The following is an 18,815-nucleotide window of genomic DNA, read 5'->3' on the forward strand; positions in this document are numbered from 1 at the left end:
ATCCAGGAGGTGGGACTTTATGCTCCTGCCGGGCTGTGATTGGCCCACTAGTGCGAGCGAGAGCGCGGCCAGATAGTGCTCGAGGCAGTTTGGTTGAGGGCCGAGGAGTGACGTGTCGGTCCGCGGACTGCGAGTAAGTCGCGTGGGCGGGGTGCCACCGCGGTCCGTTGAGGCCTAGTCACGTGACCAGAAGCGGAAACTACGCGGAGAAACAGCCGAAACTACAAACCTCTCGGGTCCACTTCTGAGTTACTCTAAGGTAAAAATTAATCATTACCTAACCTAAGGTTAAAGGAGAAGAGAGAATTTTCTGTCATCAGTAAAAACGCAAACGCTTCCTAGTGTAGACCGTCTCTTCTCGGACTGTTGGCTCAGGAGCCGTTTACGACGGCGCTCCTGGAACCCGTGGCTGACAGGAGCCCTGCAGCCTCGCGAGGCCTTTCGTTTCCAGTCCCTGAATGGCTGACTGCGTGCTTGGCCTAAAGGGGCGATAGGCTGAGGAACCCGCGGTCGCGGAGGTCGTCCTCCTCCCGGCGGTGGACAGCCCACCTGCGGCTGCCGTGCCGTACCAGCTCAGGCCGCGAAAGCTGTCCTCTCCCCTGCCCCAAAAATGTTCCTGAGGGCCGGGAAGCAGCCAACTCCATGCAGGAAAACAACCTTCAAAACTTATTGAAAGCCCATTTTAATCTTGTTTTCAGAATCGTGTGTATTTTTCAGAATTCACGTTATCAAGCTTACCCCCAAGAAGTTTGATCCGGTAGACCTGCTTTTTTGTTTTGTTTTTATGTGTTCAATGTAATTTTATTAACAGGAAACTCAAGCTGAACCTGAAAGTATTGCAGAACTTCAAGTAAATGCTTCTTCAAAATATTTTGGATTTCTTCCTTAATAAAAGGGGAGGAGGAATTAAAGATTCTTTAAAGTTAAAAAAAAGTACTTTTGCAAGAACATTAAGATGGGGTTCTCGTTAATTTTTTAAATTTTGAACATGCTTCTATAAGGGAATATGTTCAAATGTCCAGGTGGTAAAATTAAGTCAACTTTTTCAGAAGTCAAAATGTACTACTAAAGAACAAAGTTTAAAATGTAGGTATATTTTTAGGGTAATTCTTTGATACCAATTGATAGGGAAAGGCATCTCTAAGTAAAACCAGTCAAGACAGCAAGGTCGTTTCTATAGTTACCATAAACTGAGAGTTTATACCTGAATTCAGTATAGCGATTAATCCTTTCTCTTGATTTATCGGACTAAAAGTTTTGACTTGGTTGTTTCAGATAAAGTTTTTGCTGTTCCATCAGTTGCTTAAAATAATGCTATTTTTAGCTTGCTTTGTAGGAGTCATGTCTTTCCCGTGGAGCTTTTGGGTCTCTCCTGATCTACTTATCTCTTTTATGCTGCTTTTGTGTACATTATCTCATGTGTTTGTTACCACATTTCTATTGTAGATATGCCACAGGCCTGGCCTCTCAACTGCACTAATAAAACTGCAGATTCCTCCCTTCCAACCACTTAAATTAAACATTTTCTATAGCTAGGATAAAATCATGTGCCATCATCCACTCAACCTCCCTCCAACACCAGCTTACTTGGTACACATACAAATTTCAGGTAGCAAAGATGTGGCCACTTAAATAACTAAGCTAATTTTTAAAACTTAAATAATGTAATCAATGATCAGTTACCAGCTGATGAAATACTGAGGTCTTCAAACCACTGCACATCAACCTGTCAGTTCTCTGCAATAGTATTGACAAATGACCAGAGATTTCACAGAGTACGGGAAGTAAATCTTATTTTAAACCATGTCTTTCACAATTTTTTGTGCACAAGCTGGAAAACAATGCCTACTTCCAAGATGCCCACTATTTGAAAACTCGCTGTACCTTGAACTTGGTTTACATCTCCTGGCAGTGATTTTTAAACCCTTTTGTCTTGCACAGTGAACGTTTCTGTCAACAAAATAATCTCTTCCCTAATGAAAATGTTCAATACACGGCAATCTAGAAGAAACCCTCCCTTCATGAATACATGAGAGATATACATACAGACTTTAAAACAAATAATCCTAAATTCTTTCCAAGATGTTAATATGATCATAATTACATAATCTAAATTTCCTCAGGGAACATTTTTCACAACTAATCCCTCAAAACACTACAACCAAATTTACCCATGACAAAGTCTTGGGTTCCATGAATATGGTTCTTGATGTGGTGATTTGTAAATTCAACCATTAAACATTTGTGGGAAACCAGCTCAAGTTTAATTGACATTTTAAAATTATATAAGTGTTTTGACATCTGTCCCCTTCCCCCCACCCCATATGTAGTCTCTTTAAAATGACAGGAAAACAGCAACCAATCACAAGTTTAATGAGTTTAATAAGTTTACCCCTTCAGTTCCTATTTGCAGCACCCAATATTCTTTTGAAATGCCAGACAGACCCACAGTGGCTGACAGTAAATTTCAGATCTCCAGGGTTTTAAAAGTTCAGGTTCTCTAAGCATTCTGTGTTTCAGTGGCACTTGTCCAAAATTGGTACCTCCCTGAAGTTGGGGAACTTTACATGTACCAGTGAAAAAAGCTTTTTCCCCTTCAAGGGGAAGAAAAATCACTCCTCAAAACCCAGCAGATCTGGCTATGAGGTCTTTTCTCCTGTCCTGTTTCTTCAGGCTTTTTTTTTTTTTTTTGCAGTGGAGCAAGAGACCAAAATCTAACCTGAGTTACAAGAAACAAGACAGTGATGGCTATTTTAAAGGGAGTGACCAGGAACAACTGAGATACTCCTTTACCTCCCACATCCAATATATGTGCTTCACAGAAAAACAACAAAAACAACAGGTCCACAAAATACAATAGCTAGAATTACAAAATCCATTCATCCAAGGGTAGTGGAAGGCAGGAAGAGGAAGTGGGAGGGTAAATGGCACCGGGAGAAAAAGTATTCAAATCAGTCCAGGCACAGGGGCTGGCAAATGCTAGAAAAGAGCTGCAGAAAAACATGTGGTCCTTTCAGACTCACAGGTGTTAAAAATCCACATATTGGTATCAGGAAGATTGTGCCTTCCGTGCACCAGAAACAATCCCAATTCTTCAGAGAGAAGGGAATATGCATAGGGCCCTTGGCAGAGTGGGTCCTGCCTTCCCTGTTGGGGGAGGTGAACAAGAAAAGAGCTGCACAGCCTCCTCCCAATCCCACTCATCCCCTCTGGATGGCAGATGACTCAGTGGCCTGCAGCAGCCTTCAGTTTGGCAGGAGATGGATGTGGTGAAGGGAACTTCTCTGCAGAAGTTGAGCTACTCAGGGCAGACTGCAGGTAGACCGTCTTGTGGAAGAGTCTGTTGCTTAAGAAAACCACCAAGGAGAAGAGGCGCAACTGGAAAAGGCTAAAGGGCAAAAGACCAAACTTGTTAGATCCCCAGTTGATCAGAATTATTTGACAACTTAAGTTTGACCACATTAAATTTAAAATATGGGAAAATAAGACGACTGAAATTTGATCAAGGCAGTACAGATATTACACACATGGATTAAATAGGTAGCAACCAAGGAATGCCCTGGGTCCTGTCGCTATCATGAATGCAGTGGACACCACCATCTGAAGTACTGTAGCTTAACAGAAATAAAGTTATATTTCAGATTAATTCTGACTCGAGAAGCACTTTTCTATAGCTGACTTTGGGCACAAACTTCAAGCTATATCTGAAGACATATGCTGTATGTGTTTCATTTTCAAGACAGTTTTAAGAGAAAGTCAATTCTCTTGACACACACTGAGCATTGCTGAACAGCAAGAACATGCAAAATCCCAAACAGATCTGACATTCCTAGTATCTGTGTATCCTCATTGACTTAACCAAAACTGATCAGAGATTGACCTTTTCTCGGAAGTGATAAAACTTTTGGAATGCCAGTATTACTGCTACAGATTCATCTTAAAATACTTTGTTTTACTATCATCAATAAACTCATGTAGCCAGATCACATGGCCAATACTTTTTTAAAAAATTGGCCATTCTTGCAAAAATGAGCTTAATTACAGGTGTTTACAAGTGCCTTATTTAGTAAATTGTTAAATTTTAAAAATATATAAATTTTTGAAACACTTGTGCATGTGTGTATATATACAAATATATGGAAAATTTGGGAGTATATCCAAGAAGTGCTTTTTTCTCATTAAACTCTGTATTAATGTTTTCCTGGAATGTAAAAGGTTATTTTTTAAAAAAGTCTTATTTACATAATTGAGGCATTGTAGTCTTAATCCCCTTTACACAGAAATACTTAGTATACTTTGGCTAAAACTAGCTAATACTTACTACGCTTTGCCAGGGGTCTTTGCTTCATTGGCGCTGATAATGAATAAAGGAAAGAGAATAGAGAAGAGACAGCCACTGTAAAAATAAACAAACAAATAAGTAAAAAAGAACAAATAATTAGTCACCTTCATAACAGCCATGACTTTAGTGCAAAATTCCTTTGCCTCTAGTGCTAATATCATGGCTTGATAAACCCTTAATAAATCAAACACATCTTTCAAAAAAATAAAATAGGATTTTTCTAAGACTGTCTATATTTAACACTGCTCCAGGAGGCAACATAGAAGAATATGGCATATAGGACCCTGCAGACTAGATGTTAATGCTAACTGACAAATGTCTATGACTATCTGTCAAAGAGAAAAATCCTACTGACTTTCTAATGGCCAAATAAGAATGCAGGATGCCTAGCACAGAACCAGGTACCCGGAAGATGCTCCCTACACTATTTGTACTAGTTCCCTTCCAGCCCCTCCAGCCAAATTACCTGATAATGTATGAGGACTGCATTGCTGTGAGGAAAGCCAAGGGCAAACCAAATCCAAAGTAGTAAGGCCAATTCCTCTCTATGTTTGACAATCGCTGGTGCATTTCGATTCCTAAAACAAGGAGCCAGTACAATTAAAAATCATATTTCCTTTTAGTAAAATGACTAAACATGATAGAAAAATTATTTGAGGTTTGGGTTTTAGATACAGGTTTGCCATTTAGAACACAGCTAATGAATATAGTTCAAAATTGCCCAAATCTCCTATAAAGCTGCTATGCAAATTTTATAATAACCACAATTTCAAAGCTGGCAGGCTAACTGAATTATGAATTACAACACCAGCATCCTTGGTCAAGAGTAGTCCTAAACAAAGCAAGATATCAAAAAGGCAACCATTCTATAGAACAGCGGTCCCTAACCTTTTTGGCACCAGGGACCAGTGCTCCTATGAGAATCTAATGCCTGATGATTGATCTAAGGTAGAGCTGAGGTGGTGATGCTGGCGCTGGGGAGCAGCTTCAAAAACAGATGAAACTTCTCTACCTGGCCAGCCACTCCCCTCCTGCTGTGTGGCCCAGTTCCTAACAGGCCATGGCCTGGGAGTTGGGGGCCCTTGCTATGGAAATTATCCTCTTTCAACCATATACACCCAAACATGCCAAGGGCTTTTAAAATATCCAAAAAAATCTGAATGTACTGATGTCAAATTTCTCTGACATCAAATTTCTCTAATTCAGAATAACTCATACTCATTTATGGCTCAGAGTTACATCACATTAAGCACCATAAAGGTAATGCTACATGCTGTACCTTCCAGCATCAAAGTTAAGGGTTAAACCCCCTAAGCCAAATATAAGTTCCCTCTTGCCAAAGATGGTTTGCCAAGGGCCTAAGCATTGAATAGTTTTAAGAAGTCTGCTTAGCAGCAGCATTTCCAAACAGGGCCTCCAAGTTCTGAGTTTCTTGAGATGGACTTACCTTTATTGAACCAACGATATTCAAAGCAGTATAGTGAGTAGAGAAGGGACATATGCAGGAGACTAACCAGCTGACCAACAAGATGGATGGGAAAGAGACTCACAAACATCCCCTGAAGAACAAACATGGAAAATCTTAATTCCAAAGCTTCTGAGACCTAACACTATTCACCTGCCACTCTGGGTCATCACTCTCTGCCTAGATAGCCGCACAGTTGCTTCTCAGGTTTCTGAATAGCAGGAGAGTGGAAAATGGCCAGGGTGGCAGGGAAGTGCACGTAAATTCATGTTTCTTATTTTGTGACTTAAATTTTCTAGTTTCTGTGGAAAAAAAAAATGGTTTATTTTTATTTATTTTAATTGAAGAAATTATTTTAATTTTTTTCTTCTTCCTCATCTACCTCCCCCTGAAAAAAAGTGATTTAAATAAAAATCACCACCTCCTGTGCTCGCTTCAGCAGCACATGTACTAAAATTGGAACGATACAGAAAATCATCACCTCCCATAAAATGTATCTGTCCCAGTATAAACATTACCTCCCATAAAGCTTATCTGCCCAAGTACAAATGCAATACCCCATCTTTGTGAAGCTCCCTCTAGTGAACTTTTTTTTTTATAATCTGCCCACATGCCCAAGCCGGACTCACCTGGATGAGGAAAAGAGCCTGCAGCAGAAGGTTGAAGAGCATGTCAGCAATGATTTTGCTGACACTAGGGAATGGGTGAGGCTTCCTCCCTGATACTTCAAATGCTAGATCAGCTATATCCTGTAATGGAGAAAGTAACTTACCAAAACAGGAATTAAATGGCCTCAATATCCAACCCCAAAGTTAAGGCCAATGATCTGCCCTTAGACCTGCCAGGTGAGAAAAGCCCCTGGACATCTGGGAATGAGATGCTCCAGTGACTTGAGATAATTATTCCCTTTACAAGAGCACAAAGATCACCCACTGGCTGCTTGATCAAGAAAAGTTAAAGCTGTGAAAGTGCTCCCTATGGCTACTAACTTCACGGGCTGAAATCTGCCAGTCAACCCATCATGCTATAGGGCCCAGTCTCCATTCTGCCCGGGACCTACTTGAAACCAAATGGCATTCACAACTTTGCTAAGCACAAACAGGGGGAGCACCCAAAGAGCACTGAAAATTGACGTGAGGAAGAATTCCAACCACGACCAAACATCTCCATGTAGTGATGGATCACCTAAGAAAGAGGGAAAGAGTTTTTAGTTTAACTGCAGAAATGAAAGGCCAGAAGACCGAACCCCTAGTTTATGACTATTCCCTCCTTGACCCCACACACATCTGTTTCTTGCCAGCACATCAATATACCTATTTCAAATAGTCTTAGTCTTTACAGACACACCAAATTCTGGCCACAACTCCAGTTCAGAGTAGCCATAGATATGTGCTGCTTACCTTGAGATAAGCCTGCTTACCTGGTAGTTACTGAGATGTCACAATGATTAATAGTATGCAATATACAGGAAACCACCTGAGTTTAAATCCCAGCTCTGCCACTTACTAATAGTTTAACCTTGGTAACTAACTTTCATTTCCCCAACCATTAAAGATATCTATAACAATACCCACTCAAAGGATTGTTGAGAGGTTTGAGTTAAAAACATCCAAAGCTCCTGTTACACAGGAAGTGTTCAATAAACTGAAGGACACAGGAAACGACCTCCCATCTCCATTCCAGGCAGATAGCACCATATATACTTACCAATAATTTGGGCAGTTACTGACTGAAGCACAGGAATAAACACTCGATAAAACAAGAGGAGACTGAACTGAAGGAAAGAAGCAATAAAGTAATCATTAAAAACCCTTCCTGTTTCAGTGTAATTATTTTCCAGATGGAGGTGCCTTTAGTAAATTAGAAGGCCTGAAGGGGCACCAAAATTGGAACTATTTCTATTCCCAATATTTCAACTCAGGGTTACAGACCTGACATTGCCTATAAAAAAACTTTTAGGGGCATAGAAGAACACTTTGAATAGTATTCAGGACAAAATACAGGCATATACTAAGTACACACTAATATTTTATTAAAGTTAACATCTAAAAACATCTGCAAAATGTTTAAGGAAACCTGAATTATATTGAATTCCAAGTCAAAGGAAGTATTTAACTACCTGTTCCTCAAAGTACGTCGATTTCATTTAAGCCTGTGTTGGTTCTCAGTAAATTGTAGGCAACCTTTTCTAATGTGGGTTTCAATACATATCAATTTTAGTAGACTGCTATGACCAGAGGAGAGGGAAACCTTGCCCTTGGCCACTTGTCCTTCCCCTATGATCCTCCATAGATGCTCTTAGCCAAAAAGTCCAGACACTATCAAGAGGAATTGTTACCTATAACATTAAAACTTGTGAATAGGTCATTTAAAAATAATAATACTAAAAGTATATATTCAGGGTTATCCTTTTATCTACATGTAAGTGTTCTGAGCGGGAATAAAATCACTGCAATTGCACAGAATCCTGACTTACGGTCTTATGTACATATCAGCAGTGATAGCTACTATGGTCTCAGTTTAAAGAAAACAGTTGAGAACTATCCACATAGTGACAATCTGAAGATGCTTATAAGGTGCCTGGAATTTGAGAAAAGAGAACTTACCCAGAATACTCCGCCATTCCAAGCGCAGCACTGGAAAATTCTATTAACAATACGTGGCTCACTGGAAAAGACCACATGTATTTAGCTTATTAGGCATATAGGCCATTTCCATATTGTCATTCAGTAGCTCTCCATTTAATATCTTTTGTTGGTATTACTTTTCCAGCACTTATTTTCATTCCAGTGTTCTCCTAATGTCAATGAGAAAAGCCTAAAAATATTTCTAAAGAAGCAGCTTTTCTTAAAACAAAAATGTATTTTCTAAAATCCCAGACTGGAGAAGATTAAAAGAGGATGTCTCAGGTTCAACCAATAGGTAATTCCACACTGGCTCTCTTAGAAGTATGAATCAATCCAAACAATTTTTTCGTGAGTCTCTACTCACCATTCAGATTTAAAGAAAAAAATACCATGACTTTTGAGTAAGGATTATTGCTAGACCCTAGTTTAATTTAACATGGGAGGAAAAAAAATCACTTATAACATTTTTGGGGGAGAAAGTACAAAAAACAAAAAAATGGGGTACTAAAACTACAAGTCACGATGTAGGATCTTAATTGTACACTAAGGATAAGTCACTTCCTAAAGCGCCTTCTGGAAGGGAGCTCAGACATTTCTGACACCAGCCTCCACTCCTTACCTCTCTTGCTTCCTCTCTATGCTCTGGGCTCTCCTCTGAGCCAGGACACTACTTGCCCTTCTTCGACGCTGCTCCTCTCTCTTTTGCTGAATCCGAGCATCTAGCTTTGAGATGGTACAAATTCCCCAGATGGAGTCTTTGATTCCCTACAGACAAGAGTATTATCTTTAAAAAGGGAAGATTATGGATTAGAGAATACTTTCCAAAGTTACATATGGTAAACTGAAATCACAGTGGAAACCATTTTATTTATTTTGCTACATGGCTTAAGAGAACTTTGATATTTTCTTTAAAATAATTCCCAATTTGGAGAAGGGTTGCAAGAATGGAGAACTTCCTAATACCTTTTTCTCCAGATTCACCAGATTAATATTTTGCCATAATTATTTACATATATATATACACATTTTTTCTGAATCATTTGAGAGTAGGATGCTATATCACATTTCTTTACTTTTAATTCTTCACTGTGTATTTCCTAAAAACAATGATATTCTTTTATATAACCACAAGGCAGTTATCAAGAAATTTAATATCGAAATACTTTACAGTCCATATTCCAATTTCTCCATTTGTCCCAATAATGCCCTTGACTGCATTTTTACCCCTCAAGTATCAGAATTCAGTTCAGAATCACATGTTGTATTTAGTTTGTCATGTCTCTTTAGTCTCCTTTACTCAGGAACAGCTCCTTAACCTTTCTTTTTGAAGTATATAGGCCAGTTGTTTTGTGGTAGTCCCTCAATTCAGGTTTGTTTCCTCAAATTAGACCCAGATTATATATTTTTGACAGGAATATTACATAAGTGATGATATACACTCTCAGGTATTACATTCAGAGGCACACGATATCTGTCTTGCTGGTGATGTTAATTTTACATACTCATTCAAGGTGTTATCCAGCTTCTCCATTGTGGAGTTGCACATTTCCCCCTTGCAACTAATAAGTAATCTGTGGGCAAACGCTTCTGAGACCATCCAAATACCCTGCTCAAGTTCCCTCCCCTAAATTTACATCCATTGACAATTCTGGCCCAACCAATCTTGAATAAAATGGTTGCAAAATAGTGGTTTTCCAACTCCTATACACTTATCAATACTATAAAGCCAAGTTACAACCTTCCTTTATACTCTTCCAATATCAAATGCCTACAGTATGACCAATATCCTGTACTAAACTAGTGATACAAGGGTAAATTAAACATCAGTCTCTAGAAAGGACAAGGGCTGGACCAAGGTTGGAAGAAGACTCAAAGAAATAATTACTATAAAAAAATGTGAAAAAGCTATAGGAAAAGAACATGCCAATAAGACAAACAACATGGTAGTGTAGCTGGAGGAGAATGTCCTTAAAGACTATATGATGGAGGAGAGGGCCCTTAAGTCTATAAAAACAGTGACAGAAGCACTTGCCAACCATATTGGAAGAGCTCCAATAGCAGAAAGGTTACTGTTTGCTACAAACACTAGAACTGCCTATCACCCAGTTCAAAGAACTGCATTCACTCATCCACTCACCCACATACTAAGCATCTTTAATGAGCTAAACACTGGCTATACGGAAATGCTCAAGAAACATAACTTAGCAGTAAAAGTATACAAGTAAACAACAAAAAATTATAGTTTACGTAAGTGCCTCAACAGTTTTATGTCCAAAGTAGGGTGGTAGCACTGGGCTATTCAACTTCGTTAAGCAGCAGCACAAAAAGGCATTCCATAAGCAATAGTGAACTGGATTCAAAGGTGGCATTTCACCTATTGTTCTTAACTAAAACAAACTTTAGAGATAATTGCCAGGATACAGAGAAATGAGCAAGTTTATGAACTATCAATAGGAGCATAAGTTGGCACAGTGTGCACTTGATCTTTTACCTGAGTAATTTTTAGTCTTATTTTGCTTTTAACTTCTCAATCTCCTACAAATAGTTTAAATATTTGATAGTTAAGTTCAAATGGCTAAGGGCCTAACATGTGCTAGAATGATGACAGGAATCCCTACCTCTGAGACATTTACAGTCTAGTGGGGCAGACAAACCTGTAAAGTGTACATTGTAGAACTGATCCAGAGTTGAAATTATATCACACAGGAATGGCTAGAAAGTAAAGGTATTAAAAGTAGATCACATTGCATGAAGTCTCTGTGGCCTTTCTAAGAATCTCTTTCAATTCCCCTTTAACTCTAAGATAATAAACTTTTAAACATTCCCATTGAGGAATACCTCCCCTCTCCCTCCCCCCCACCCCCAATCAGAACTGGCTTTTCTCCTGCTCTGGGACTATAGCTACAGGGGCTACAACTAGGTCATCAGACCTTAGACATTCACTATAACAGGATTTTATACTATTGGAAATTTGGGTAACTAGGTCCTAAACAGATCTTTTGGGACACTTTCCTAGAGCATCATCATCTGCACCTTGTAGAATGGGGGCGAGCAGAAGGTTCTCTAAATAAATCTAAATGAAGTAGTTCAGGTTAACACTAATGTACCAATGTTCATTGCTTAGTTTTTGATCAATGTATCATGGTTACAGAAGATGTTAATAATAGCAGAACCTGGTAAAGGATACAGGGGAACTCTGTACTACCTTGTAACTTTTCTGTAGGTCTAAAGTTATTCAAAAATTAAGTTTAAAAAAAAAAAAAAGGTCTCTGGAGCCAAGTTGACTAGAGTTCTAATACCAGAGACACTCACTAGACAGACAGGTTTACCAAGCTTCTGCAAGATGTAGGGTAATACGTATCTCTTGAGCAGTGTGGATTAGAATAAAAACCTGTATGTGACTTTACTTTTTTAAAAAAACAAAGAAACACATGTATGTGAAGGACCCAACAAATAGGATATAAACTCCAAAACACTTAAAGGATTTCATAGTCAATTCCCGCAGGAAAAGGGTCAAGAGATGGCTTGATGTACTCACCCTGCCAAGGTCCTGGAGAAAGGTTTTGACACTGTCAGCCATCTCTTCACCACCCAAACTACCAACTACAGAGGAGGGAGAAGCGTCTCAAAATCTTTCATCATGAAGGACCTGAAAACAGATGGAGCATAATAGGGATAAAATATTTATCTTAAAGATAAGTAATTTCATGTGAATTTCTACATGATGCTATTTTCCACATATGTTTCTAATAGGAGTGAGTAGATTTTAGCCCTTACATACTAGAACTTGGGATTCTAAAGTTCTCAAACGTGATTAAACCAATCTAGGGTATTCTCAATTTGAAACAAATCAAAATGACTGAATTTCATAGGCTGCTTGTTAAAACCTCAAATTTCAAAATATAAGTATACTTTCCCTGACCTACAACCATCTTACCAAACTGTACCTTACTGACCCAACTGGGCTACTGTCACCCAGAACTGAAAGAAAAGGAATATAGCAGGAGAAAGGCAACCTACACACCATATGAACCATCTGCTCCTTAGGTCAAATCCTACACAGATGTACTCACCTCAAGTAGACCAGTTTCTAGGGTAAGAAACTTCTGTTAATACTCCCACTTAAAAACAAACAAAAAGCCAGCTCAGAGTGATAGCTAACTCAGTACCAAGTGTATAATAACATGCTCAATGATGATACACAAGACCCTAGCTTGTAGAGACTATCATGAATTCACTCTTAATCAGCTACTCTCCTCTTCTATAAATTAAGAATATTAAAATCTTTGTAGGTTTTTTTTTTTAGTATAAAGTGCAATAAACATGAAAATAAAAACTTAACTTCTCCATAAACATAATCCCACTACAGAACGAGCTAACTTGGGAGTTTAAGGAAGCCAATCATTTATTCTGGATTTCTCACAGGGCACTGACAGATTCTGAAATATGTCAGTCCTAGTCCAGTAGAACAGCTGTGTTATCTGAACCATGGCCATTAACACCTGGCTCTGCATGTACCAAGTGGCATGTACCAACGGTGGCCTTTGAAGGACAAGTCATTTCAATTTCACATGAAGATCCTAGCAGCCTTCCTACAGGAATATCTGGTGAATTGCCGGTTTGACAAAAAGCTGAGACTTGGAGAAAAGTAATCTGCCACGATTTGAGACCACATAGACTGAATAACGCAGGGAGAACCCTCCAACTGAGCTAGAAGGAAATAAGATTAGTCTGGTTCACATCATTTTGCAGATGGAGGAACCGAGTCTCCGAAATTAAATGGCTTACCCAAGACTACAGCAAATGAAAGGCTACCGGGAACTCGAAAACTCTGGTGTTCTAACCCTCAGTTGGACTTTTTACTCCAGCTTCGCAAAGAGGATTGTTGTTTACCCCGAGCATCTCACGGACAAAATGTCTCTTACCTCTGGAAATACACCTGGCCACTAAATGCCTCACAGTCATTAGAACTTCTCAGGCATCTACGGAGGCACAGCCCTGCACTTTCATTTCTAAGCCTTGAAACTCAAGTCTGGAAAACAGAAAGCGGCCAGATCCACTCGAAGGAGTGGAAAGGCGAGCATTCTCACTCTCACCGGCTCGCGGATTGGCTCCAGGTGCCTTGGACGCTTCTCTCTATAGGTCCTCGGCAATTCTGACTGAAAACCATGGACTCCCTCCGCAACCAAAGCTGGGCACAAGGCGCGGAGCTGCTCACTTTTCACCTCGGTCCCACGTAGGCTAAGGACAGCCGCAACGCACCTGGGCATTCTCCCCAGGCTGCGACCTGGGCCAGCTCCTGCCCGCACATTCCGGCCGGGGGTCCCTCCTGGAGCCATTCCCGCAACCACAAGACCCTGTGCTCGGGCCCTGCTGGCCCTCATCGCCCTACCATACACCCCTTACTCCCAGGGCCCTGCAGCGCGCCAGTGGCCTGGCTCCGCCGAGCCTGAACCTACCCGGCAGCTCCGCCGCCTGGCTCCGGCCCAGCCCGGCCCCACCGCAGGCCGCTCGGCTCCTCCGCGCCGGACCGAGGACTGCCGCCTGGGCGCTCCCAGGGCCGAGGCCGCTGCGCCCGCACTAGGTAGACACCGGCCGCGCGGGGCGGTGGGAAGTCGGCGGGCGCCGAGCCCAGCCGCCCAGGGCGGAGGGGGCGGGGCCGCTGCGGCGGAGGGGGCGGGGTCAAGATGCGCCCACACTGGGCATGCCCGGAGCGCACGGGGCGGTGGGAAGTCGGTCGGCGATGGATCTTCCCGGATTAAGGAGGCGGTGCTGCAGCGGCGCAGGAGATAGCTTGTACTGCGCCGGCATTGGGAATTCCTGGGATGCATAGGGCCGCTGGAAAGTCGGTTGAATCCTTAATGGAGCCGCCCAGGGCGAAGGCGGGGGACGACGGGGGCTGACACAGCTTAGGCAATGGAATGGGTCTACCTGGGCCTCCCCTGTCGGGTGAGGCGTCTGGGGACGCCCGGGTTTACCTGACTGCATCCCTAATCTGGTCCTTCCCGAACAGTCATCCTGTTCTTTGCTCTCTTCCATTTGCTTTTGCAGTGTTGCTTGTCCTTATGAAATCCTACGAAACCTGACAACAGGAGAGCAATAATATACAGAGGTCACCTTGTTTCATTTGGTTAATTTTCTGTAACCAAAGATTTAAGTCAAGCTTAATTCAAAAGGTTTAAGAATAGTAATGTAGGAAGGCGGCAAAAGAATTAAACTACCGTTCAAGACTACAATATGCTAATCAGCTCTGCAGCCAGGCCAGGACACCTGCAGAACAAAGATTTCTACTGGGATTGCTAACAATTTATTTCCCACACCTATGAAAGGCGGAACAGGAAAGTCTTTGGCTGCCCTAGACAAAATAAAATTTCAATCCCTATGGCTAAAACCATAGGGAACCTATGGTTTAAGAGCTGGGAACTACCAGCCGCCCTTTTACACTACATATTCTTACCTTTTCACGCTACACACTCTTCCCTTTCCCCTTTCTCACAGTATGCCTAGTATCAAAGGAAATGGGTAAACAAAGTCTTTAACTCACAGGAACTAAAGAATGACAGACTGGATCCCCTGACACTCCTGTCATGGGTTTTTGTCTTTGCTTTTTCTAGTCTTTGCTTTTTCATATTTATTATTTTTATATGTACCAGGGCTTTCATATTTATTATTTGTTTTTTAATAAACTTTCCTTTTGACCCTAACTTTGGCATTTGTGTTGAATTCCTTCTACACTCTCTGCCAAAGAACCTTTCTCAGTGCAGGACTTAGTCTCCCCCAACTCAGAGAAATTTGCCCTGTCTTGCATCAATAGGACAAGCTGTTCTGCCATTCAGCTGCATTAGGTGTGTACTCTGACCACAAAGTGATGGTTGATCTAAAAAAGTAAAAGTAAATAGAAATAAAGCTTTTCATCTCCATTCCCACTAGACAACTTCTACCCTGGGGATGGCAATTTCTTGGCATCAAACCGTCAAGCCCCACTTCTAACCTTTTTTTCCATTCCCAACTTCATATATCTCATTCCCCATTTGTTTTCTTTCCAATTCCTATTTTCCTTCCTCTCTAGCTGTGCTTAGAGCTGCTAGTGCTAGGGCCACCTACAGAATCAGATTTTTTACAACTAGAAGAAACTTAATGCAACCTTCCATTCGGGAGGGAACCCAAAGCCCAGATATCAAATGACTTACTCGAGGTCAGTAGCAGAACAAATACCCAGGCCTCCAGACTCTTCCAGTTCAGTGGGCTGAGCGGTTGTTGACCTGTCTCCTTGGCCCAACTTCCAGCCTCATTCCAAAACAAACAAACCCCTTACCCCGAGCATCCTGAACCTTACCTTCTCTTTAAGGAAGAAGATGCTGGAAGTTAAACTAGCAAGATAGAAGGGAACGAAACGTTTAGAATAGTAGAAACCCTGAAGTAAAGGGCCAATTATATAAGGGTGCGGGGAACCTTTTTTCTTTGTTTCAGCTGTGAGTCGTAACCTCATTTTCACTGAGAACAGATTTAGGAATATCCACTTAAGTTTCCTTTTCTCATAAATATATTTATTCTATCACTAAGGTCGTTACAAAGAGGGGACATCCCTAAATTTTCCTTTTGTCTCATATGAGTAAATCTCTTTAACTTAAATATAAGGAACTATATAGAAAATATTTTTATTTCTTTTGGAATTTTATATTATTAAAATAAACAGTCCATTGCTTCTCAGCCTTTTGGTTAAGATCAAGTGTAAAATAAATTTATCTGCTGAGGTTTAGATATATTATTATAAAGACATTTAAGTGGTTTAATGATAAGCTGATTATTGTAATTTGTAATTACAATAGTAGCAATTGTTCCAAACTATTCTTTCTTAAAAGTGTGAATTTAGAACAATTTAGTAGCTATGAGCCTATTCCAACTTGCTTGATGGAAGAAACTCTTACAAATTCCAACATGCATATCACAATCTAGAATTAACAAACAATAATAATTTTACCTTGCATTTTTTTTACCTTGCATTTTTAAAGAGTTCTTGAATACTTGTGTAAGATTAGAGGCCACCTGGGAGACAAGTAAGTGAGGGTATTATTTTCTTAATTTTACAAATGAAGAAGCTGAGGCAGAGCACTGAGCTCAGAAAACTTGATCTCCAGTCTAACTATGAGCCTTAGTTTCTATATCTATAACACAAAGCTGATAAAATAAATAGTATCTATATGAAGGTCCCTTCTAACTCTATGGTTCCATGACAATACCCGATCTAGAGGCCAGATATACCCTAGTTTCTAGCCTTGGAATCTTTCAAGGGAGAGATTCTATGATTTCTTAAGCATCTACTATGTACCAAGGCTTTCATATTTATTATTTCACAACCATTTAAGTGTTGTAACTGATAAAAAATTTCTATCAGGTTTTTCAGATTCCCAGTGCCATGCCCCTTTCTTTACCATACCTGCCTTCCCTTATGGATCACTATGAGGCTACCCCTTTAAATTTATGCTTGTATCATCACACTAAAGTATTGCTCCTCAAATCTTAATGGGAAAACAAATCAGCTGGAGACCTTGCTAAACACATATTCTGATTCATTCAACCTGAGGGTTGCCCTTAACTTGCTTCTCTTCAGTGTGAAAAATGGACAAGGTAACGCAATGTGATAAAAACAAAGTCCTGAGAGACAATGAGGAGTCAGCAAAAAGAAGAACAGATGGGGAGGGGATTCTACACAAAGGGAACAGCACAGGCATAGCTACCTTTCATGTCTAGAGCACTGTAAGTTTTTCATTATGGCTGGAACTTAGATTAGCAGAAATGGGAGGAGAGAAACTTCCTATTTATTTGGTGCCTTCGATTTGCCACTCTTTTCAAATAATAGGGGTTAATGATAAGCAAGACAGACAAGATGTCTGCTTGAACCTATTTACATTCAAGTAAATAGGTAGGATAGGACAGGATAGGATAGGATAGGATAGGATAAAATAAAATGACAGTAATAAGTAATGAAAAAGATAAAACATGAGAATGTTATAGAGGACAGATGGCAGGTAGCTGCCATTGGCTATTTGAATGGTAGGAAGGGAAGGTGCGTTTGAGGGGCTTTGTGTTGAGATCTAAATGCAGAGGAGCCAGCCACGTAAAGATCAGGAAATCTCCATATGTAAGGGTGTCTCCCTCACTGTATCAGGCCTGTTTTCATTATCAATGGAGAAGGCTTGCACTTAAATCTGTGTAACAATCTTACCCGTTTACTGTGCTGTTGCTGGTAACCTTCTATAACTGACTCCCCACCCCCAACATCTTTTGTTTTTAGCTGAAGGTGGTATTTAAGGTGATGGCTTCTGGCATTTGGTGAGTTACTCAGTGTACCTGGGTCTCTGGGTATGTAGGAGGTGTGTATGTTATTAAACTTTAATTTGTTTTTATTTCCTGTGAATCTGTCTTGTGTTAAGTTGATTAGTCCAACCAAAAGAACCTTAAAAGGTAGAGGATAATTTTTCCTCCTCAACACCACTATCACCTCTCACCTAAATTATTGCAAAAGTCTCCCTGCTTCAGTCAGCCACCTCTAATCCATTACCCACAGAGTAGACAGATAGAGCTTTAGAAAATGGAAATCTGATTATTCTCTTTGCCTAAAACCCTTCAGTGGCCCCTATTCCCATCAGAATAAAGTCTAAACTCTTTATCTTTATTATGGTTTGTAAGGGCTCTGGGAATCTGTGCCTGCATACCTCTTTTACCATATGCTTCTCTGTACTCCGTTTTAGTCACAATTTCTAAAACATACCATCACTCTTTCTTCTGGATCTTCATATGGCATTCCCTCTGCCTCCCTCTGCCCCCTCTGCACACACCCCTTTCTCCTGGCTGAGTCCTCCTCGTCCATCACATTCTCTGTGAAACCCTCCCCAGCCAATTCTCTGTTCCTCCTTTGAGCTCCTGGGGCACCCTGAACTACCTTTATCAAAGTACTCATCCTGCTAAATTATAAGTATTTATGTAATTATTTGTATTAGACTAGGAGCAGACCATTACTGCTTTGTTCTTTTTTACATTCCCAGTCCCTAGCACAGTGTCTAGTTTTAGAGTAGGTACTCAAAATCTGTTGAAAGATTATGGGAATGAATTAATGAAGTTGATATTGGAAGTTAGATTGTAGCTTTTTATTTCATCACATAAAGTTTGGATACTATCTGGTGACAGCAAGGAGCCACTGATGAACTTTAAGGAAAATGATATGATTATATTTGCATTTATGAAAGACCACTCTAAGTAGCTACAAGGCACATAGATTTAAGGCAAACAAAATTGGTGTAGTGAATGTAAGTAGTAGGTTGGTTGTTTCCATTATTCAAGGGAGGAATGATGAAAGCCTGAATTTGCAGAAAACAGTTTA

At 40.4% G+C, this 18,815-nt stretch overlaps 1 protein-coding gene and 1 long non-coding RNA gene across 3 annotated transcripts; one reads left to right on the plus strand and one right to left on the minus strand.

The window, feature by feature from the left end:
* The first annotated feature begins 16 nt into the window (after window positions 1-16).
* Window positions 17-2,766, plus strand: LOC111744232. The gene is made up of 2 exons (XR_002782055.1): window positions 17-259; window positions 2,696-2,766. It is a non-coding gene; the product is annotated as an uncharacterized LOC111744232 (long non-coding RNA).
* On the minus strand, window positions 2,363-14,089 carry EI24 (EI24, autophagy associated transmembrane protein). Of its 2 annotated transcripts, none has more exons than XM_011367124.2 (11): window positions 13,894-14,089; window positions 11,973-12,083; window positions 9,054-9,199; window positions 8,414-8,474; window positions 7,515-7,581; window positions 6,868-6,992; window positions 6,437-6,556; window positions 5,790-5,901; window positions 4,809-4,920; window positions 4,322-4,396; window positions 2,363-3,388 (listed from the first exon to the last, which is right to left on the minus strand). In XM_011367124.2, the coding sequence occupies exons 2-11, from the start codon at window positions 12,012-12,014 to the stop codon at window positions 3,226-3,228; spliced, it is 1,023 nt and encodes a 340-aa protein (XP_011365426.1). In that variant the 5' UTR covers window positions 12,015-12,083; window positions 13,894-14,089; the 3' UTR covers window positions 2,363-3,225. The 2 variants fall into 2 exon arrangements, with proteins under 2 accessions (XP_011365426.1, XP_011365427.1); XM_011367125.2 differs by lacking the exon at window positions 13,894-14,089 and adding an exon at window positions 11,089-11,146.
* Between the last annotated feature and the right edge of the window lie 4,726 nt (window positions 14,090-18,815).

Source organism: Pteropus vampyrus, unplaced genomic scaffold (genome assembly GCF_000151845.1).
Source record: "Pteropus vampyrus isolate Shadow unplaced genomic scaffold, Pvam_2.0 Scaffold130, whole genome shotgun sequence".
NCBI lineage: Eukaryota > Metazoa > Chordata > Mammalia > Chiroptera > Pteropodidae > Pteropus > Pteropus vampyrus.